This window comes from Equus przewalskii, chromosome X (genome assembly GCF_037783145.1).
Source record: "Equus przewalskii isolate Varuska chromosome X, EquPr2, whole genome shotgun sequence".
Taxonomy (NCBI): Eukaryota; Metazoa; Chordata; class Mammalia; order Perissodactyla; family Equidae; genus Equus; species Equus przewalskii.
In genome coordinates this window covers 73,968,052-73,991,656 of record NC_091863.1, presented here as the reverse complement: position 1 = coordinate 73,991,656, position 23,605 = coordinate 73,968,052, and the positions used below count along the sequence as shown (strand labels likewise).

The following is a 23,605-nucleotide window of genomic DNA, read 5'->3' as shown; positions in this document are numbered from 1 at the left end:
AATAAGCAATGTATTCAAGTAAACCTTTCTCCAAAGAAGATATACAAATGGCCAATAAACACATGTAAAGCCTCTCAGCATCATTAAGGAAATGTAAATCAAAGCCACAATGGGATAATACTTCACACCCACTGTGTATGGTTACAATTAAAAAGACAGCTATTAACAAGTGTTAGTGAGGATCTGAAGAAATTGCAACCCTCACACAATGCCGAAAGAAGTGGTACAGTCACTATGGAAGACAGTTTTGTAGTTCCTTAAAATATTAAACATAGGGGCTGGCCCCGTGGTCGAGTGGTTAAGTTCGCGCACTCCGCTCCAGGCGGCCCAGGGTTTCGTTGGTTGGAATCCTGGTTGCGGACATGGCACTGCTCATCAAACCACGCTGAGGCAGCATCCCACATACCACAACTAGAAGGACCCACAACGAAGAATATACAACTATGTACCAGGGGGCTTTGGGGAGAAAAAGGAAAAAATAAAATCTTTAAAAAAAAATATTAAACATAATGTTACCATATGCCCCAGCAATTCTACTCTTAAGTATATACCCAAGAGAATTGAAAACATGTCCACACAAAAACTTATACAAAAATGTTTATAGCAACATTATTAATAATAGCCAAAAGATGAAAAGACTCAAATGTCTATCAACTGATGGATAAACAATATGTGGTATATCACACAATGATATGTTATTCAAAGGAATGACATACTAATATAAGCTACAATATGGATGAATCTTGAAAACATTATGCTCTGTAAAAGAAGTCAGACACAAAACACCACATAGTGTATGATTCTACTTCATGAAATTTCCTATGTAGGCAAATCTATAGAGACAAAAGGAGAGTATTGGTTGCCAGAAGGGGGATGTGGGGAGCTGGGGAATGACTGCTAATGGTTATGTGGGTTTTTTGTGGGTGATGAAAATGTTCTGGAATTCAATAGTGGCAAAAATTTATGAATATATTAAAAACTATTGAATTGTATACTCTAAAAGGGTGAATTGTATGTGAGTTATATCTCAATAAAAACATTAAATTAACATATTATAGTTCTGCTATATAAGCTTTCAAAGGGAAAACATTTACAACAGTTATACTACAGGGAAAACAAAAAAGTTGAAGAAATTGCAGCACATACTAAAACTATATCCGATAGCACTGCAGCAAATCCTTAAAAAATGGAATTTGTTACTTAGTAGAAAAAGTTTTACAATTTCCAGTAAGGAGTCTTTTCAAAAAAGTATTACCTAACTCAATGAGTTGGATGATAGTTGTTAAGTAAATCCTAAAAGTAAGCAAATTTTGCATGGTATAATGCTGACTTTGAATTTCTATTAGACTGTAAATAAGAATTAATATGATATTATCATAGGGAAAATGGAAATTCAGAGTTTTTGCATGGAAACCTAAGAGAACATATGGAATAAATAAAACCTTAGTACTATTTTCCCTTCATAGAAATGCTGTTTTATAAGCATCAAGTAATTAGAGAAATATATGAAGTTTAGGGGTGTCATAGCACTAACCTCAAAAATAAATTAAATTAGAGCAGTTCCTGATAACCAAGGAAAGTAAGTGCTTTTTTACTGGAGCAAGTAGATTATCAGTTTAAGCAGTTCTATTATCTGACTCTTAAACAATCCTGATTATCTTGGGGGCTTGAAAAATTGGAGGAATATGCAAAAGTACATAAGATTAAAAAGCAGTTTTGTTTATACAGTTTTAAATAAAATTCCAATACTATCGTTTTTCATGATGAAGCTATTCACATACCATTTTCACTTTTAAACTGAAATACAACCTTATAGTAGGCATGCAAGATTACATTCTCAAAATGATCCACTCAAGCAGACTCTGGCTTATACATTCTGCCTCTGAATATTTTGTGAAAATGTTGAAAATTATGATATAGTTTTTTCTAGAAATCCCATTTAAGATTTGTCTCTGTTATTCTGAAGCAAGATCATAATATGTCAAATCTTCTTACATAGAATACCATGGAACATTAATATTAAAAATCTTATTTTCACTTATTTATGAATAAATAACTCTACCTCTATCTTACATGCACCTATAACTATACTTATACTAATTTTCTCCCCTGTCATTCCGTGCCTATTGGAGAGAGATTAGAGGATAAAGGAAGGGAACTTAGTGTAGTGTCTGGCATGTATCAGGTACTCAACAAAGATTGTTGAATGAAAGAAAGCAAAGGGAAATAGAACTGTCAAGGGGCCTATAATAAGGAGGGCTGGGGAGGAAAAGGCAGGACTGTACGAGGCTTTTAGGAAACTCTTTACATTCAAGATACATTAGCATTAAAGGAACAATAGGGCTACACCTACAAATACAAGCCGATTTAATCAAATACTGTTAGGTGAAATCATGCAAGCACCTATTTAAAAATAGCCTATTATTTGAAAGTGACTTACTCCATCTGTTGCTGCTCTGAAACGTGAACAATGGGTAATGTTTTATATCTGCTCATTAAAAGTTGGTGATTATTATCATTATCATCAAAATCAATATTAAAAAAAGAGACTATTACTTAACGCCACACATTCTGCCTTCTAAATTATCTTTTCTTTCAAGAGCTATGTCTAAATTAATGACAACAGAATCAATCGCTCTAGAATCAAAACTTTTGGTGAAACTAACCAGAATTAACAGTAATTTCTATAGTGCACCATGAGAACTAATATCAGTAATTCATTTCAACTAAAGAATTTTTTTAGAACTGTTTTGGACTAGTTTTGCCACTAATTATACAGATACTCAGGAATAAAAATTAAAATGAGGCATATTTCTTTGGTTAATATTCACTTATATTTTCTTCTAAATCGTATGGACCCGGCTTTATACTAATATCTTTGATCTACTATATTTTCTTGGATCTGTATTTTGGAGTGATGCTCTTTCTCCAGATACTTTGCCAACTTTCCCAGCACCATTTGTTTAATAATTCATACTTTTATCTCTGTTTTTAATTATTTTTAAATCATGTATTAACTTCAGATATGTATTATGGTCGGCTTCAGTACTATTTTACCACATTAATCTATCAATTTCTGCACAGCTGCCATCTTGTCTTTATTGTTAAATCTTTGCATATTCTGACATTTGTCGACAAGAATCTCTCCCATTCAAAATATTAGTATTCTTTATATTTTTTTTAAGATTTTTTTTCTATTTTTTTCCTTTTTCTCCCCAAAGCCCCCAAGTACATAGGTGCATATTCTTCGTTGTGGGTCCTTCTAGTTGTGGCATGTGGGACGCTGCCTGAGCGTGGCTTGATGAGCTGTGCCATGTCCGTGCCCAGGATTCCAACCAACGAAACCCTGGGCCGCCTGCAGTGGAGTGTGCGAACCTAATCGCTTGGCCACGGGGCCAGCCCCAGTATTCTTTATATTTTAAATACATTGGAAAAAGCTTGAGAAAGCCTGATTCAATATATTTGGAAAATGCTTAATGAGGGTTCTCTAAAGTTCCCTATTTCTTCCCTCTTGTCTTCTAGGATATTACTACATTTAGAGAACAGCAACAAATACTGACCGCAAAGGAAATATAACTTTGTTAATTTGGTGTAAATTCAGACTGTGTAAAGCATTCAACACTTCCTTTCTCCAAGCTGCAAAATGTTAAAATATATTTTCTAAATCTCACTTGGATTCTGAATAATAGCTAATGCTATATTCCACATCTTTACCAATAAGCAATGATATGATTAGATTTGGTTGTAGTTAAGAATATAAAGCAGTTATCAATTTACTTGAATTTTGTTCTACTAAATGAGCATTGCATTTCCTCACTTTGTAAGATGTTTTCTGTTTTTAATTTGGTGATATTTTGGACCACTAATAAGTGATTATCAAGTGAAGAAATCAATGCTTTAAGTTGTCTCTGACACACAGCACTATTTCGAATCATTGTTATACCTGGTCACTATAGGAAATACATCTTGTGAGTGTGAGTATCATGAATACCATATATAGATATCTACTACATAAATATTTTACACTTGTTTAAGATATTATATGCTTTCACTTAATATTCTTAGAAATTCACATTCTTACATTCACGTTGTCATGGTGGATTATATTACCAATCTTCTAAATTGAAGTACCACATTCTATATGAACTGGAGGATAGAAACTTTTCAGCCTTCTGGCTCCAGTCTGGTAGTGATACATATTGACTATTATAAAACACTATACAATACACTCTCTAAAATTATCCATGCCTGTGTAGCCTCCAGATTAACTAGTACCAATCAGTGCTCTCTACTGAGGGCTCCTTATGAAAACTACTCAAGAATTTCAAGGAGAGCAAACTGCAGTGAACTGTGGTTCTTAAGAGCTTGAAACATATGACACAAAGTCTGCTGTTGAAAGTGTTGACTTTGACCTATACAGCCCTTTGCTGCCTCACATTCGATATTTTTTCATCAGTCATGGCAGTAAAAATCAACCAAAGTTCTTTTCTCAATGTTTTCTTTTAGCTTTGGCCAGCCAGGGGAAAATGTTCTTAGATGAGCAAGCATGAATTCAGGGATTTCAAGGGGTCTTTTTGTTTGTTTGTTTTTCTTCAATGTATAATATCAAACCAATGTGCACCAAGGCCCTTTTTATCTCTACCACCCAAACCCAACAGTTGAGCCTTAGTCTTTGAGAAAGATCTAAAGCCGTTCTGATATAGTGGCTAATCACTAGCCACATGTAGCTATTGAGCACTTGAAATGTGGCTAGTTGGAATTGAGATGTGCTGTATGTGTAAAATACATACCAGATTTCAAGACTTACTATGAAAAGGAATGTAAAATATCTCATTGATAATTTTTATATTGATTGCATGTTGAAATGATGATATTTTGGATATCTTGGGTTAAATAAAATATATTACTAAAATTAATTTCACCTATTTATTTTTGCTTTTTTAAATGTGGCTGCCAGACAATTTAAAATTACATATGTGGATAGAGGAGTGTTGTCACCACGATGGTAGCATAAGTCATTCCTGAGTTCTCTGCCCTTCACAAGGACAACTAACATCTGTCAAGAATAAGACATCACTGAGAGAATCCTAGAGTACAGGGTTGAGGTTGAAGCAGCCCCCTCTACCACAGGGACCAAGAAGACCGCATTAGAATGGTAAGAGAAGCGGCTACACATTACCCCTCCTCCAGAACAGTGCAGCACCACGTGGAGAGATGTCCCTTGAACCTCTGGTTTCTCTAGTGGGAAAAGAGAACCCAGGGGGTCAACCAGCCTCCCCCAGCATTGTGGGTCACTTTGTGGGATCCCCTACTCTGAAATCACACCACAGGGATTGCAGGGGAATCTGCAGGGCTGAGCCATTGGGAATCTGATTGTGATGGAGAAGGGGGAAGAGGTTTGCAACAACCAGCACACAGATCTTGGCAGACCAAATTCTTACCCGCAGTGCCCAAGTTTGCTTATCTGCAAAACCAAGTCGGGGGCACACTCTGACCAGGGAACTCAATAGGTGCAGATCTGCCTGATTGGATCCTTAAGCAAGGAGTTTTGCCAGCCCTAGGACCAGGTTTGCCCATGCCCAGGCAAGATGCTGAGTCACAGACCCACCTGCTGTGGACAGTGTCTTCTGGCCTCATCTGACCAGAAGAGCTGGTGACAACTCCTGGAAGAAGTGCAACCCAGTGGGGCTTGAGCCAACAGGTGGCTGAGTAGAACAGATCGCCCCCAAAGCAAAGTCAGGACCAGGCATGGAGGCTTCCCAGGCTACACACAGGCAGGGGCATTAATTTGTAGCTGCAGCTGAGGGTAGCTCCCAGCCCTTCCCAACCTGAGAGGCTGTTTGGGAAATTCAGAGTAGCCTGGAGTGGCCCTTACCTATCACATCCAGGCAAGGGAGCTGAGACATAGCCCCACCCAATGGGAAGAGTGTCTTCCAGCCCATCTGACTAGAAGGACTGACAAAAACAGTTGGAAACTGTGAAGTCCAGTGGTGCTTGAGCCTACATAATGGTAGACAGAGCCAATACTTTGAAGAACAAAGCCAGTGGCCCTGTTTGGCCAGGGAACTTGGGGTGTGGGGCAGCTTGAGTTAAGACACCAAAGAGCTTTACCAGTTTTAGTGGTACTTGTCCCACTGTGCCCAGGCAGGGAATCTAATTTATAGCCCCATTCATTGTTTAACACAGCCTTCAACTTGTCTGGACAAGGAACCTAACCAGAGCACACAGGAAGCTGTGTAGCTCATTCAACAACTGTGTAGCCCTAAGTACAGTGGCACTTGAACAGAAAGCACAGCTTGTGGCTTCCCGTGTCTGCAGAGAAAAACTGATGGCCTCATCTGACCAGGGAATTCAGTGCACACTCAGGCCTGATTTGGGCTCCCAAACAATGAGCTCTACAGGCCCTGGGTCCCATTCTGCTGCCCTGACAGTTCAGGTAAGGTAATTCATAGCCCATCTACTACTGACTATAGTACTCAGTCCTGACCATCTAGTAAGTCTGACCAGAGAATTCAGGCAACACAGAGCCCACCTTACAGCATCACTTGGATGAGGAACCAAGTCAGCAGTCTTATCCAACTGTTCTCAGCCAATGGCACAACCCCCCAATCTTTGTGCCCTGAGATCAAGCAGTTGTCTTGCCCAAAAATAGACCATAATACCAGGCTCCACCTACCCAAAGATATTACCAGCAGACACACCCAAAACTAAAAGTGAGATGACTATAGAAGAACTGTCTGCCAAAACAAGCCCATAAACTCTGGAAGAGGTGCCCTGTTACTCAAAGGGGCAGATACAAGTAAGGAATCAAGGATCACCAAAAATCAGGCAAATATGACACCACCAAAGGAAACTAATAAAGCTCCAATAACTGACCCTAAAGAAATGGAGATCTATGAATTGTCAAAGAATTCAGAATAGTCCTTTTAAGGAAGTTTAGTGAACTATAAGAACACACAGACAGACAACTAAAAGAAATTAGGAAAACAATGCATGAACAAAATGAGAAGTTTTATAAGGAAATAGCAGCCATCAAAAAAACCAAATGGAAATCCTAGAGTCAAAAAATACATTAAACAAAATGAAGAATTCAATAGAGAGTTTCAAAAGTAGATGTGACCATGTGGAAGAAAGAATTAGTGACCTTGAGGATAGGACATTGGAAAGCACCCAGTGGAGCAAAAAGAAAAAAGAATGAAAAAGAGTGAAGAAAGCCTACAAGAATTATGGCACACAATGAAGAGAAACAATATTTGCATTATGGGAATTCCAGAAAGAGAAGAGAAAAAGAAGTGGACAGAAAGTATTTTTAAAGGAATAATGGCTGAAGACTTCCCAAACCTGAGGAAAGAAATGAACATTCAGATCCATAAGGCTCGAAAGACCCCAAATAGATTGAAGCCAAATAGGGCTACACCAAGACACATTATAATTAAATTTGCAAAAGTCAGATGGAAAGAAATTTAAGAGCAACAGTAGAAAAAATAGAAGTTACATACAAGGGAACTTCCATAAGACTACTGGCAGATTCCTCAAAAGAAACTTTTCAGGCCAGGAGAGAATGGGATGACATATTCAAAATATTGAAAGAAAATAACTATCAACCAAGAATTCTCTACTTGGTGAAGCTGTCCTTCAGGAACAAATGGGGGATGAAGACTTTCCTGCACAAACAAAAGCTGAGGGAATTCATTATCATCAAATCTGCCTTACAAGAAATGCTAAAAAGAGTCCATTGAGTGAAAGTAAAAAAACACTAATTAACATCATAAAAACACGAAAAGATAGTGTAAATCTCACTGGCAGTAGTAAATTGATAGTCATAGTTAGATTCTGCAATATGGTAATAGTGGTGCATAACTCACAACTCTAGTTTAAAAGTTAAAAAAATCACAATGAATGTAGCAAAAATAACCATAAATGGAATTATCTGTTATTAGTTACACAATATAAAGAACATATAAGTTGTAACAGCAATAACCTGAAATGTGAGTGGGAAAAGATGTAAGAATGTATAGTATATGAATTCTACTGAAATTAAATTGTTATCAGTTTAAAATAAGGCATTATAAGTTTAAGATGTTTTATGTAAGCCTCATGGTAACCACAAGGGGAAATTTTGTAGTAATTACACGAAAAGAACACAATAAAAAAATCAAAACATACTGATACCAGAAGACATCAAAACACACAAAAAAGACAGCAGGATAAGAAACAGAACAATGGATCTACAAAACAACCAGAAATCATAAGTCTTTACCTATCAATAATTACTTTAGGGGCTGGCTCCATGGCCGAGTGGTTAAGTTCGTGTGCTCCGCTGCAGCGGCCCAGGGTTCAGATCCTGGGCGCAGACATGGCACTGCTCGTCAGGCCACGTTGAGGTGGCGTCCCACATCCCACAACTAGAAGGACATGCAGCTAAGATATATAACTGTGTACAGTGGGGGTTTGGGGAGATAAAGCAGAAAAAAAAAAACAGATTGGCAGCAGTTGTTAGCCCAGGTGCCAATCTTTAAAAAAAAAAAATAATGACTTTAAACATAAACAGATTAAATTCTCTAACCAGTAGACATTGAATGGCTGAATGGATAAAAATCAAGATCCAACAATATGCTGCCTGCAAGAGACTCACTTTAGCCTTAAAGATACTAATGGATTGAGAATGAAGGGATAGGAAAAGACATTTCAAGAAAATGATAACAAGAAAACAGGGGTAGCTATACTTAGACAAAATACACTTTAAACTAAAAATGGTAAAAAGAGACAAAGAAAGTCATTATATAATGATAAGGGGGTCAATACATCAAGAAGATGTAACAATTGTAAATATTTATGTGCCCAACATCAGAGCACCTAAATATATAAAGCAAAACGTAAGAGAGCTAAAAGGAGAAATAAACAGCAGCACAATAATAGTTGGGGACTTTAATACCCCAGTCTCAACCAGGATAGATCATCCAGATGATCAATAACAAAACAGCAGATTTGAACAACACTATAGACCAAAAAGACCTAGCAGGCATAGAGCATGTTCTATCCAACAAGAATATAATTTGATTCTTCTCAAGCAGGCATGGAACATTTTCTAGGATAGACCATATGTTTGGCCATAAAACAAGTCCTAGCAAATTCATGAAAATTGAAATCATACCAAGTATCTTCCATGACCACAATGGCATGAAACTGGAAATCAATAACAAGAGGAAGACTAGAAAATTCACAAACACATGGAAATTAAATGACACTCTCCCAAACAACCAATAGATCAAGGAAGAAATTAAAGGAGATGTAAAAAAGTTTCTTGGGACGAATAAAAACGGAAACACAACATACCAGAACTTATGGGATGCAGCAAAAGTAGTTCTAAAAGGGTAGTTCATAGCAAAAATGCCTACCTTAAGAAGCAAGAAAGATCCCAAATAAACAACATAACTCTACACCTTAAGGAACTAGAAAAAGAAGAACAAACTGAGCCCAAAGTTGGCAGAAGAATGGAAATAATAAAGATTAGAGCAGAAATAAATGCAATAGAGAACTGAAAAACAATAGAAAAGATTAACAAAAGTTAGAGTTGGTTTTCAGAAATGATAAATAAAATTATAAAACCCTTAGCTAGAGTAACCAATGAAAAAAGAGAAAGGCACAAGTCAACAAAATTATAAATGAAAAAGGAGACATTACAAATGCTACTGCAGAAATTCAAAGGATCATAAGAGGCTAGTATGAACAACTATATGCCAAAAAACTATGCAACCCAGAAGAAATGGAAAGATTCTTAGAAACATACAATTTATCAAGACTGAATCAAAAAGAAATAGAAAATCTGAATAGACCAATTACTAATACGGATATTGACTCAGTACTCAAAACTCTCCGAAAAAAGAAAAGACCAAGATCAGATGGCTTCACTGGTGAATTTTGCCAAACATTTAAAGAAGAATTAACACAAATTCTTCTCAAACTCTCCCAAAAAATCGAAGAGGAGGAAGCATTCCCAAACTCATTACAAGATCAGTATTATCTTGATACCAAAACCAGTAAAGAACACTACTAGAAAAGAAAATTACAGGCCAATATCCCTGATGTATACAGATGCAAAAGTTCTCAATAAAATACTAGCAAACTGAATTCAGAACCACATTTAAAAAATTATTTACCATGACAAAGTGGGTTTTATCCCTCAGACGCAAGGATGGTTCAACATATGCAAATCAATCAATGTGATACATCACATTAATAGAATGAAAGAAAGACTTCATACGATCCTCTCAATAGATGGAGAAAAAGTATTCAACATCCATTCATGATAAAAATTCAACAAATTGGGCATAGAAGGAGTATATCTCAAAATAATAAAAATCATAGATAACAAACCTACAGCTAACATCATACTCAATGGTGAAAGGTTGAAAGCTTTTCCTCTAAGATCAGGAACAAGACAAAGGTGTCCACTCTCAGAACTTATACTCAACATAGTACTGGAAGTCCCAGCTAGAGCAATTTGGCAAGAAAAAGAAATAAAAGTTATCAGAATTGGAAAAGAAGAAATAAAATTGTCTCTATTTGCAGACAACATCATTGTATATGGAGAAAATCCTAAAGACTCAAGCAAAAATTTGAAACATTGAATCTATGAATTCAGTAAAGTTGCAGAATACAAAATTAACATATAAATATTAGTAGCATTTCTATACACTAAGAACAAAATTTGTGAACAAAGGAAAGAAATTGGTCTCATTTACAATAACTTCAAAAACAATAAAATACTTAAGAATAAATTTAACTAAGGAGGTGAAAGATCTCTATGCTGAAAACTACAAGACAACGATGAAAGAAATCAAAGAAGACATAAATAAATGGAAAGGTATTGCATGTTCATGTATTGGAAGAATCAATATTGATAAAATTTCAATACTACTAAAAGCAATCTATAGATTCAAAGCAATCCCTATCAAGATTCCAATGGCACTTTTTTACAGAAGTAGAAAAAACACTCTTAAAATTTATATGGAACAACAAAAGACCCCAAATAGCTAAAGAAATCCTGCAAAAGAAGAACAAAGCAGGAGGTATCATGCTTCCTGATCTCCTATAAAGCTATAGTCATCAAAACAATTTGTTATTGGTGTGAAAAGAGACAAATAGACCAATGGAACAGATTCAAAAGCCCAGAAAGAAACCCAAGCATATATGGTCAACTAATATTTAACAAGGGAGCCAAGAATATTCAATGGAGAAAAGACATTCTATCCAATAAACAGTGCTGGGATAATTGAATATTCACTTGTCAAAGAATGAAATTGGACCCATATCATATACCACTAACAAAAATTAACTCAAAATGGATTAAAGAATTGGATGTAAGACATGAAACTCCTAGAAGAAAACATAGGAACAAAGCTCCTTTACATGGGTCTTGGTAATGATTTTTTGGCTTTGACACCTAAAGCACAAGCAAAAGAATAAAAAATAAACAAATGAGACTACAGCAAACTAAAAAGCTTCTGCATAGCAAAAGAGACCATCAACAAAGTGAAAAGACAACCTATGAAATGGGAAAAAAAATTTTGCAAACCATATACCTGATGAGGACTTAATATCCAAAACATAAAGAACTCATACAACTCAATAGCAAAAAAACAAATAAATGGATCAAAAAGTGGGCTAAGGGCCCGAATAGACGTTTCTCCAAAGAAGATATACAAAAGACCAACGGGTATGTGAAAAGATGTTCCACATTGATAGTCATTAGGGAAATACAAATTAAAATCTCAATGAGATATCACCTCACTCTCATTAGAATGGCCATCATCAAAAAGACAAAGGATAACAAATGCTGGCATGGATGTGGAGAAAAGGGAACCCTTGCGCACTGTTAGTGGTATTGTAGATTGGTGCAGGCTCTATGGAAAACAGTATGGAAGATCCTCAAAAAATTAAGAATAGAACTACTATATGATCTAGAAATTCCACTTGTGGGAATATATCCAAAGGTCATGAAAACACTAATTCAAAAAGATATCTCCACCCCCATGATTATAGCAGCATTATTTATAATAGCGAAGACACGGAAACAACCTAAGTGTCCATCATTGGATGAATGGATAAAAAAGTTGTCATATATATATATGTTTAATGGAATATTTTTCAGCCATAAAAAATGAGGACATTCTACCATTTGTGGAAACATGGATGGACCTTGAAGGCACTATCCTAAGTGAAATAAGTCAGAGATAGACAAAAAACCAATATCATAGCAAAAGAGATCAGACGTGTGGTTACTAGAGAGGCTGGGAGTGGTGGAGCGGAGGGAGAATTGGAGGAAGGTCCTCAAAAGGTACAAACTTCTAGTTATAAGTATTAGGGATGTAATGCACAACATGATGACTATAATTAACACTGCTATATGATATACAGGAACGTTAAGAGAGTAAATCCTACGAATTCTCATTACAAGAAGAAATTTTTTTCTTTATTCATTTCTTCTTACTTTTCTTTTATTGTATCTATGTGAGAAGATGGCTGTTAGCTAAACCTATTGTGGTAATCATTTCACAATACATGCAAATCAAACCATCATGCTGCATGCCTTAAACTTATACAGTAATGTATATCAACTATTTCTCAATAAAACTGGGAAAAAATAATTAAATTACATATGTCTCTCATTATATTTCCTTTTGACAGTGTTGATTAAAATCAATGATAATAAATCACTTGACATTCAAGACACGGGCTATATTCTCAGATAGACAATTTACCTAATGAGAAAGTTGACTTTTTGATAATCAATTGTTTTGTGTATCCTAGAAAAACCCAGTTGCAAACTATATTTCAACCAAAAAATTCTGCCTCATATTAGACCCATCTCTTGATGTGGTATCTGCAAGTGAAAGTAAAGAAATGTAACATTTTATCTTTTTGCCACATCATTCAAATAAAATCAATTTCAAGACAATGTAATGGAAAAGTGATGTATATTAAAATTATGCTTTATGAAATGAGGATTATTATTCTTGTTGGCTATAGCAGAAATAAATATTTAGAGCCTTTACCATGTTTATACCTCATTTAAATGTTCAAGCCATGTTTTGCTAACAAGCAGCTCACTAATATGTCACTTAGCAATGTAATTTATTTTACCTACATGGATTGAAAAAAAGACAAATAGGATAAATCCAGAACCTGAAGTTTACAGACGGCATTTTCTATTCACAGATTATATACTGTTTCAAAGCTAAGCCAAGAGTTTTTATCGGAATGACAACACTGCAGTACCACACACATTTTCTAACTTTAATAACACTGCATAACCTCAAAAAGATACTAATGTTTTCTCCCTTACTCTGCTTTTGCGTGATAAATAATATCAAATTTGGTTTTTTTCTTCTTATGAAAAAAACATTAAAAAGCAATATAAAGTTATCAGAAGGCACTTGTTTTTCTAGCTCCATGTGCCAATGTATAATATATAAGAAGTATGGCAGAATAAACTTGTCATATATTATCTGAAGAAGATAATTTTAGATGTTAAAATATCCAAATGCTTCATAAGACTTAATTCCTTTCACAAATATTGTTCTAGGACATTCTAGAGTCTACTATTAGTACAGTCATGCTCTGCATAATGACATTTTGGTCAATGACTGACCACATATATGACGGTGGTCCCATAAGATTAGTGCCATATAGCCTAGGTGTGTAGTAGGCTATGTCATCTAGGTTTGTGTAAGTACACTCTGATGTTTGCACAACCACAAAGTCGCCTAACAATGCATTTCTCAGAACATAGCCTTGCCGTTAAGCAACACATGACTTTAATCTAAAACAAAGCTAACAAAACTGAATGTTGATTTAGTTTTTTGGTCTGAGAACTTAGGGGAATACCAAATTAGCATGAAAGGATTAATATTGTGGCTTGTATTATAAATTTGTCATTTGGAAACTTACACATACATTTTCACTAACTCTTGGCCATGAAACAAATGATACCTTGTGAAAAGACATTACTTTCCTTACTAATGGACATATAAAAAACTCTATATCTATTAGACATCAGGATGAATTATGTTTTATGCTCACAAAGTTTTATTAACTAAGTAGTTAGATGAAGATAGGTGAGATGATTCCTTTGGCTGAGAGACCGTCCATTTTCCCAGTCTCTCCTAGAATCTTCCACCTCAACCTGCTTCCCCCACACACTCTTATCCCTAAATAGCTTCTCCGAACTCACATTCAACATTTCATGTCTTAACTAATGAACTCCAAAACCACAGCTGACCTTTGAGTATTAACAATAAATATGGAAACTTAGCCAAAAACATATCCTTGAGAATTATCGGAGGGCAAGAGAGGTAAGGGTTGTCTTATAAAACGCTAAGAATATGCCAAAAGTCAGCTTGGATAACTGAGCATTACTATGGATAACAGACGAATGACTGCAGGTAGACAAACCAGTTGACATTCTACTGCTCAAACCCTAGACCTCAAGGAAAACAGAAAATGTAATTGATATATTATAGCTGAAACTCTCACCCCTATATTAAAACATGTCCCAAAAAGGAGGGGAAGTAGGCTTGCAAACAAATTTGATGAAAATTATTAATTTATAAATGTTTATTAACGTATATTTTCTTCAGAAGAAGATACAAAAGAATTTGCTCTGAATGTATGGACAAGTATTTATTTGCAATTTCTTCCTTGGGGACAAATAAAGCACCCCCAGAAGTAGAAGAAATTCTCTTACTACTAAGAACTTACATGTACATATCTAATTTACTGTGAGGGAAAGAGCCCACATATTTTTGTATTTAAGACAATAAATCAATATCATCTCTGGTAATCAGACTTCAACAAAAAATTGAGTGAATGAAATAATCTTAGTTTCATACATATATAATTAAAGTCACAGAGTGCTTTTTCATCTTATGTACTAACATTTAATTATATGAAATATGCCTGAGAAATTTTATATGAATTAAATAATAGCAAGTTTATTCAAATGAGCTGATAACGGAAAGCAGATATACAAAATATGGTATGAAAATTATCAAAAAATATAACCACAAAAGGTACTATGGTGTTTCAGTGCAGCTTGGAGTCAGAGCCCAACTGCATTATGAATATACTAAATAAATATCATTCAATTAGAGCAAAACTTAAAGTACAAGTTTAATTGCAATGATCATTACCTATTGGTGTACTGATGAAATTTCAAAATCTAAGTAATAGTAATGTCTTACACAGGTATATTGTTTTAGAAATTATCCAATGAATTCTTATATTGTTTGCTTCAGTTTCCACCTCTGCAAAAATTGAGAAAATAATAGAACTTACACATAGAAGTGTTTTAAGTATTAAAATAAAAACATTTGTAGAGTGTTAGGGACAGTGTCTAGAACATAGCTTGTTGTTAGTGCCATCGAGTCGATTCTGACTCCCAGCAATGCTGTGTACAGCAGAGCAGGAGTGCCTGGTCTTCTTGCGTCATCCGCCCGTCTTCTGGTGCTATAACAGATGATGGTCCGCTGCTATTTATAGAGTTTTCATGGCCAAGTTTTTCAGAAGTGAGTGGCCAGGCCCTTCTTCCTAGTCTGTCTTAGACTGGAAGCTCCACTGAAACCTGTCCACCATGGGTGATCTTGCTGGTATTTAAAATACCAATGGCATCACTTTCAGCATCACACCAACATGCAGCCACCGCAGTATGACAACCAACAGACCGCTGATGTGGTTCCTTGACCGGAAAACAAACCCAGGCAGCAGAGGTGGGAGTGCCAAATCTCAACCACTAGACCACCAGGGCTGGCTCTGGACCATAGTGCACCCTCAAATACTAACTGGTCTTGGTTTTATGATTTGTTTGTTAGTACTATTACATTATCATGTTTCAGCAGCATGACTCCTCTGTGAGGCATAAGCATAAATATGATTACTATAAGTTTCAAAATGAGGGAAAGAAGTAAGTAGAGACTCTGAGTTTAAACGGCTTGGTAAGTGTACACATCTAGTTAGATGTAATACTGTCATTAGAACTCAAGATGTGCTGACTCACGTTCAAATGCTCTTTCTACTATACCTCTGAATAGTTATGATCAAAACACCTTGACTTTGTATCACAACCGCAAACGCATCTCCACAACTATTAGACACTGAACAGTGTCCATCAAGGGCTACCTTAGAAGTAATGAGAAGGGAAGAGACAATATGAAAAGCACATGCAATTCATCCACTTTCACCTGAATTTTCCATATAAACATTGAATATTCAAGAGGAATAAAATATTTAGCTTGAAATTCCACTAATTAGACGATAGTTAAAAATTTATCATGGACATTAGAAGTAATTATATAAGGTCACATGAGAACTACTCCAGTGCAATATAAAAAGACCAAAGCAACATTTAAAAAACATTTAAGATATCAGAAAATAATAAACCATGCTGTGAGTATTGATGACATGTCAAATTTAAAGATTAAAGGTGAGGTTCTTTCCATAACAATTTAGATTTTTATGACTGATTTCAGGAAGATTTATTCTTTGAGTGTTATTTCTTCTTGGTCAAAATATCAATGGTCTTTAAACTACATTTTAAAATAAAAGTGTATGAAGTGAAATAAATTATTATTTTAAATAGCAATGGAACAATATGACAGAATTGTCCCTAAGTATGAAGTAGACAATAAAGAAATGGATGCATATACACAGAGACTAAAAATATATTTAGAACATCAAAATATCCTGCAGCATTTTAAAACATTAACAGCACAATAAAATTAGATACATTTTAACTGATTGCTTAAACTCCATATTTAAATAAATTTTTCTGTCGTCCTTAACTTAGTATATATTCACATGTAATATATACATTATAATTTTTCAAAGAAAATGCATATAATTTACAAGTTCACAAAGAATGTAAACTGGATTATTTTGTTAGGCGTGTACACAACATATACAATTTACAGACCAAATTTGAATGAAAATATAGAAAAGTAGAATTATATTTTTAATGCCTCCTCAGACAAAATGCTGAATATGCTTACTCTGTCAGAAGAGAAAAATGAATAATTCAATCCACAGGTAATTTGAAAGTAACTACTGTAAGTGAAAAAAATGACTAAAGGGTCATGTTAATTTTTCTCTCCAAAGATTAATTACACATAACTTGGGAAAAGCATTCAGTTACACAAGATAGCCACCTGATGGAATACCTTTCAGAGATATCAGTTCATTTGAAACATACTAAACATGTGTTTGAAGCAAACAGTTGAAATTGCAATGTTTCATGAGAAGTGAAAAGGCCAAAAGTTCTTAAAACAAACACAAATCAGCAATTCATTTTAGAATGAAACATGCACTATGGTTATGGTTTGTGTTGATTTCTACTGTACCTTTCTTTAGTCCAGGAATGAAAGCTAAAAAGAGAGTTTAATAAAGTTAGACAATATTTTTTCTCATTCCCAACACGTTATATTAGTTTAACTAAATAAATGTAATATATTGCAATATATTTTCAACCTCATTTTGCAGAGAATGTCATGACTGAGATGGATAAGGTAGACAACAGATAGCCCATGAAATCGGTCTCCTGTAATGTTTTTCTAAAATCAGACCAAGCCTATGCTATATGCTGGCCTCTCGGGATGTAATGATTGGTCCTTTTCTGCTGCACTCACTATTTTACAGAATCTCAGCAGATGTTGTAGCTTCACTGCCTAAGATAGCAAAATATAGTCGTCTATTGAAATTTCGCCTCTTCTCATGGACCCTCCTACACAAAATGTACTATAAGGAAAAACATTGTTTTCAACTTAGGTTTGCTGTGCCTCCAAATTTGATATGGAAAAAAGTAATGGGAAAAACTAAAAATCAAGGGGCACTAACATGAGAATCACCTAATAGAAGTATTCTTTTCTTGTTTAAGACATTTTTCTATAACACAGCTACTTCACAACAAGTATTTCTCACAATTAGAATATGAGAGATTAGAGATTATTATCATTATTTTCCAGATAAGTAAATTCAGACATTTGATTATTAAGTGACTTCTTTCAAAAGGACTGTGAGAACATGCTCGACCTAGAACAAACAGAAAAGTCTATTTTTAAACAAAATAATTATATGTTTATAAAAACTTGGATACTCATTGATCTGAACAAACATCTTTCAGATTTATTTTTTAAAAATTTTAAGGCCAACTCTAAAAATGATTTCCTGATGTATTTAATAACATGCGTATAAGGATAAAAACTTTAAAGATAAATATTTTAAACTTGTTTAAAAATCTATTTTGAATAAAATTAGAATATTATGAAACGAGACATGAAGTGTTTAGAGAGTATAAGTCAGAGACAGAAAAATGGAGATGAAAGTAAAGTTTCTATGCAATGATAAGCATTAATGAGAGAGCATTTCACATTTTAAGTGTCATTGACATATACACAGCACATTTATTTTTCATCATAAGGTGTTTCATCTATAAGCAATGTAATTTAATGGTAATACAAGCTGAAATATACAAGAAAGAAAACAGTGCTTTCACAAGACACTTTAGGTAGGATTGATCTTCTAAGTAAAATTCCACAACCCACCACCCCTTAAATAATGGTTCTGCTTCAGCGATAAGTAACACACACACACACACGATATTCTAATTTATTATTGGAATTAATAATCAACTCGTAATATTGAAGTGTAGAGTTTTCAAATATCGTGGAGTGAAAAAGAAAGGCTGCTTTAAGCAGAGAAGTTGTAAAATGCTTCCTTCACTTTTAAGACTGCGATTTCTGTGTGGGCTAGACCTTAGTTATCAAAATCCTTTCTAATTTGTTAACTGAAAAGGTCAGAATAAAATTAAAGTGATGGGTCTAGACTTGTTTCTCAAGGTATAAACAAAAGAAGCAAAACAAGTGACATGACAACAGTGAAAAAGAAAACAAACACATTTTAAAAACTTATCCCAGGAGACATTTAGCTCCCAAGCTGAAAAATGAAAATTGGTTTAGAAACCACTAGAGTCAAATAGTGATCAATTTCCTTAAAGTTCGGGACAATCAGAGACTCTGCATAAAATTTTCAAGACTAACTCTGAAGAGATACTTAAATTCGTCACAGGAAACATGATCCAAAAAGGGAACTATTTTCCCCCTCAAAGCAATATATATACTTTTAGATGCTTACACAGACAAGAATAGATACATTCTTTATAATTATCAGATTTTTTGCATAAAATAAAGTCCATCTCCAAATGTATCCCTAAATTTCAAGCTGCTGCTTAAAGTTTAAAGGCTTATCATCAATATTTTTGAAGCATCCACACTGCTCAAGATTTCTGTAAGATCAAGATAAGCACAGTCTCTGTCCTTTGAGATACTATAGCCAGTGTGACACACTATGACCGAAATGAAATTTTTTACTAATTAATCCAAGCAAATGTTATATCATGAATGACTATGTATATCATTGATGTGTAACTTAAAATGTAATTTTACTAGTATAGAAAATGAATATATCTAACAAGTTAAGTTCGCATTTTCCAGGAACATTGTTTTCAGGCTATTAAGTATTCCTAAACTAAATTTATTAATTAATAAATTTAAACACAATTAACAGTTCAGCTATCATAATTTTTACTTGCACAAATGCAATAATAATGTAAAAATTTAAGTTTGTATAAGTGCTACTTTGAAATACACTGGAGTTTTTTATATTATCTTCAGAACTTATGACCCAAATAAATACCTCAATTAGTAAATTAAAACAACAGGAATTACTAGGATTCTTGTACTACAAAGTTTAAATTAAGGAAACACACATTTTATAGTAAAATATGCAGCTCTTATCACTTAAAAATGACCAAAATTTATCATGAGAACAACACTAAAACATGTTGTATTATTTTATACAAACATATTGTAATATTTCCTTCGTAATCCTAACACAAATATTTAAGGACTTGACACACCCGAAACATCTGGCTGAATGTGAAAAAATTACTGATAAATTAGATAATGTTTGACTAGTTTAAAGTCAACAGAGCTCACTACAAAATTGATAGTGTTGGCATAATGTCTGTTGATCAAGGATCATGCATCAATCTATAATTGCCATTTACTTCAATAAAGTAGTAACAATTGCGGTTGTTTTATCCTGCATAATTTTTAAAGTCATGTAATAAAGCTACTTTAAGGAGATTAGAAAAGGTCATCATTTTGGGTGGTAAATCAAATTTGAAAACATTTTTAAAGACGTTCATTTGGAAATAGATATCTTTGCCTCTGGAGTTAATTGAAGGATAATGGTTTATATAAGTAGTAAAAAAGTATTTAAATACTTAAAATATTTGTTTCATACATCATCTATGTCTCCTCCTTACCTCAGTACATTACAATGTTTATCATGCTTCCTAATACAAAGAATAATCACGTAAAACCTAGTATATATTCTAAGTTATCGTGGGCTAACTTTTGAGAACAAGTTTCTCATTTATTTTCTTATGCCAAGCCACACAGGAGTTTGTACTCAAGGTTACAGAATATAGCACAATCAGTATGAAAAAAACAAAAAACATTGTACTTGAAGACCGTAATGCCAAATTAATAGGCCAATACCTAGTTTTCTTTGAATAATGCAATTTTAGAGCATTCTACAAAATGTGCCAAAAATATTCCAATTCTTCTTGATGTATAATTCAAATCACCCCGGTGCATCTCCTGTTTGATTGCAAAGCTAATAAGCTGTGGCATTATTGTACTTATGTAGATTGCGTAGAGTCTGAACCACAAAAACAGTGAAGCTCAAATCAAATTTTCTGTTCAAATTGTGTGAAAGGTTAAGGCTACAAATGCAAGAGCTGCAAGGTGATTAATATAACGAGCATCTTATTTACGGTGAAAGCCATGTTGCAAATGTAAAATAAATATGTCATCTCTGTATAATAAAATTTCCATCCACATCGCTCTAGGTCCTAAGTTTCTATAAAAGTTAGTTTACTACTGGATCAAAGAAATATTCATTTCAAATCTGACAACAACTAAAATCATAGTGTTCGCTTTATTACAGAGGTAACTAAAACCTTAGAAATTAAAAGGGAACGTTTTCACTAAGTATGCTATTAGCATTTTCTACATTAGTAGAATTTTGGTTGACCAAACTCATGCTGTGCCATACCAAATGGCTGCTTTTCCTCTACAGCCTAGAGTTGTACATCCTTTTAAATTTCTGAAATAAACTCATTTTTCCTATTCATCACAAAGTCTTTCTAATCCATAAGCTATTGGCTATATTTTCTGCTCTTTTATTTAGGGTATATCTTTGGGACCACTTTAACAGATAGTATTTTCAAATGTCATTTTTTTCGATGTTGACAGTGTTCAAGCACTTCGAAGAGCACAGAGGTACAACTTAAATTTTATCTGGAATAAAATAAATTCACAGGCCAAGGACCAGAACCCTTAGAAAGTCATCTGATTCAATATCCTCAGGAGACATATGAGGAAATGAAGTCAACAGAAATGAAATGACTTAAAGGGTACAAACTTGCAACTAGAAAATGAATAAATGCTGGAGATTTAAGGCACGGAAAAGTAACATAGTCAATAATATTGTATTATATATTTCAAAATTGCCAAGAGACTGGATCATAAATTTCTCATCCTAAAAAAGAAATGATAATTATGTGACATGGTAGACTTGTTATTTAAAGTTACAGTGGTAGTTATATTGTAATACATGAATGTATCAAATAGGTTGTATGCCTTAAATTTACACAGTGTTATATATCAATTATATCTCAATAAAAAATAAAACTAAACTTAAAAAAAAGGAAATGAAATTACTTGTCTAAAATCCACACAACTAATTAGAGGAAGAAGTAGAATTAGAATTCATGTTTTCTCTACCAAAGAACCCACACTATGAAATGCTCCTGTTTAGGGATAATTTCCAAGAGATGGAAATAATATGTGCATTCTATTTGCCAAAGGCAAACATATATTGCAGGGAGTATCAAAAGATCAGTGCTTTTAGAGTATATTTCTATAAAATTTCCACTTAGATGAATATTAGATGAATATTTACTTCCTAACGTACACACCAATTAACAGGAGGAGAACAAGAGAAGAGCATACTCGAAGAATTAAAGTCTCAATTTGGTAAACCTAGAAAAAATTGTTAATACCTACTGAAAACAGTAATTTGTAATTTAGCTTGGCCCTGAAGAGACCTTGAATGCAATTCCTCCTTTTGCCTAAAGATTTAAGGCAAAAAGTTCTTTCTCAAAATCTGACCATAATGTTTCAAACGGTTCAAAACCTCACAGAGTGAATCTAGCCAATCGTAATAATTCCTTTTGACAATTACAATTAAGAGAAGAGAAATTCTGAGATGTACAGGCCTGGATGCCTTAGAGAAAAAGACTCACGTGAACACATTGTTTTGTTCCCTATTTTTATCCAGATAATTTGGCTTTACTAACCACATTGTAAAACTGTTCTAAACAGTACAAATGCTAATTTCAAATCCTCCTGGTTTTGTTTGATTATTTAAGGGAGAAGATCCTTCTCTTAAGGATTGTGTTGACTCCCAAAAAGGAACTCAAGAAAAGTGAAACATGAACTATGAACTTTTCATGAAAGCAAAAGTGGGAAGATAAATGGTTACATAGCCCATGGAAAGTTCCCACCAAGGCCCTGGGTACACTACTTTGAGAAACGTATGAAACACTTCTGATGATACAGACATTTAAATGATCCTGAGAAATTCCAAAAGCAAAATCTTGAGGACTGGATCCATTTTTTCAGTTTGGCATAGAAAATACTAAGAAATCAATATTTCTGAAGTCTGCCTATAAGCTATCCAAAGTGTTTGAAACAATTGCAGCTCTCAAACATTTCACACCTTTTAATACTCAATCTGTTCTTGAGTGGATGAATTCTAAATTAAGACCCTTTTAAAATAGGATTTTGTGGTGTATCTGGTCTTTGGGTCCATAGAGAAATTGATTTTTAATGCATGTTCCTTTGTCTGATTTAATGCAGAAAAAAATACATGCCTCCGAGGTAACAGTGTACAATCTGTATACTACGAAAGGATTTAAGCTTTTTAATCTCTTCCTTCTGAAATTTAATATGATTTTCTTCTAATCAGTTTATCCAGTTTTAGAAGCTTTGCCTGGCTTGTCAACAAACCTATATGAGTTGTGCACATAGAAAAATAACAGAGATAAACCTCAATTATACCTAGAGACATGTACTATAATATAAAAAACTTTCTTTTCAAAAGAAGTTACTGTTTAGATTAAAAAGCTTTTGAAACCTTTCCCTCACATTTTCACCAACCTGTTTGCACCATAACAAACTAATACAGAAAATATGCTGTAGTATAAAGAAAATAGATAATTAAAAATCTCTGTATAGCATTAGAGGACATGATACCATGAAATGGCTTTTACTAAAACACTTGACGTTATTATTTCATTTCTTTAATTCAATTTTGTGAAGTCCATAGAGTATTTTGTCCTTGTGCATGAATACATGCCTTGCTAAAAATATTAGGTTCTGCATACTACTTAGGGTATAGCTTGGAGATAAAGAGGTTTCAT

The 23,605-nt window shown here is 34.1% G+C and overlaps 1 protein-coding gene across 8 annotated transcripts in view; it reads right to left on the bottom strand.

The window, feature by feature from the left end:
• The window catches only part of PCDH11X (protocadherin 11 X-linked), a 666,144-nt gene that overhangs the window by 114,644 nt on the left and 527,895 nt on the right, over positions 1-23,605 (bottom strand). For 4 of the 8 annotated variants that reach the window (XM_070606664.1, XM_070606666.1, XM_070606660.1 and 1 more), the window contains one exon: positions 17,397-17,420. The exons of the other annotated variants lie outside the window; for them this stretch is intronic. In XM_070606664.1, the coding sequence (XP_070462765.1) occupies positions 17,397-17,420 (24 nt within the window). The remainder of the gene's footprint in view (positions 1-17,396; positions 17,421-23,605) is intronic. 8 annotated transcript variants of the gene reach the window in all.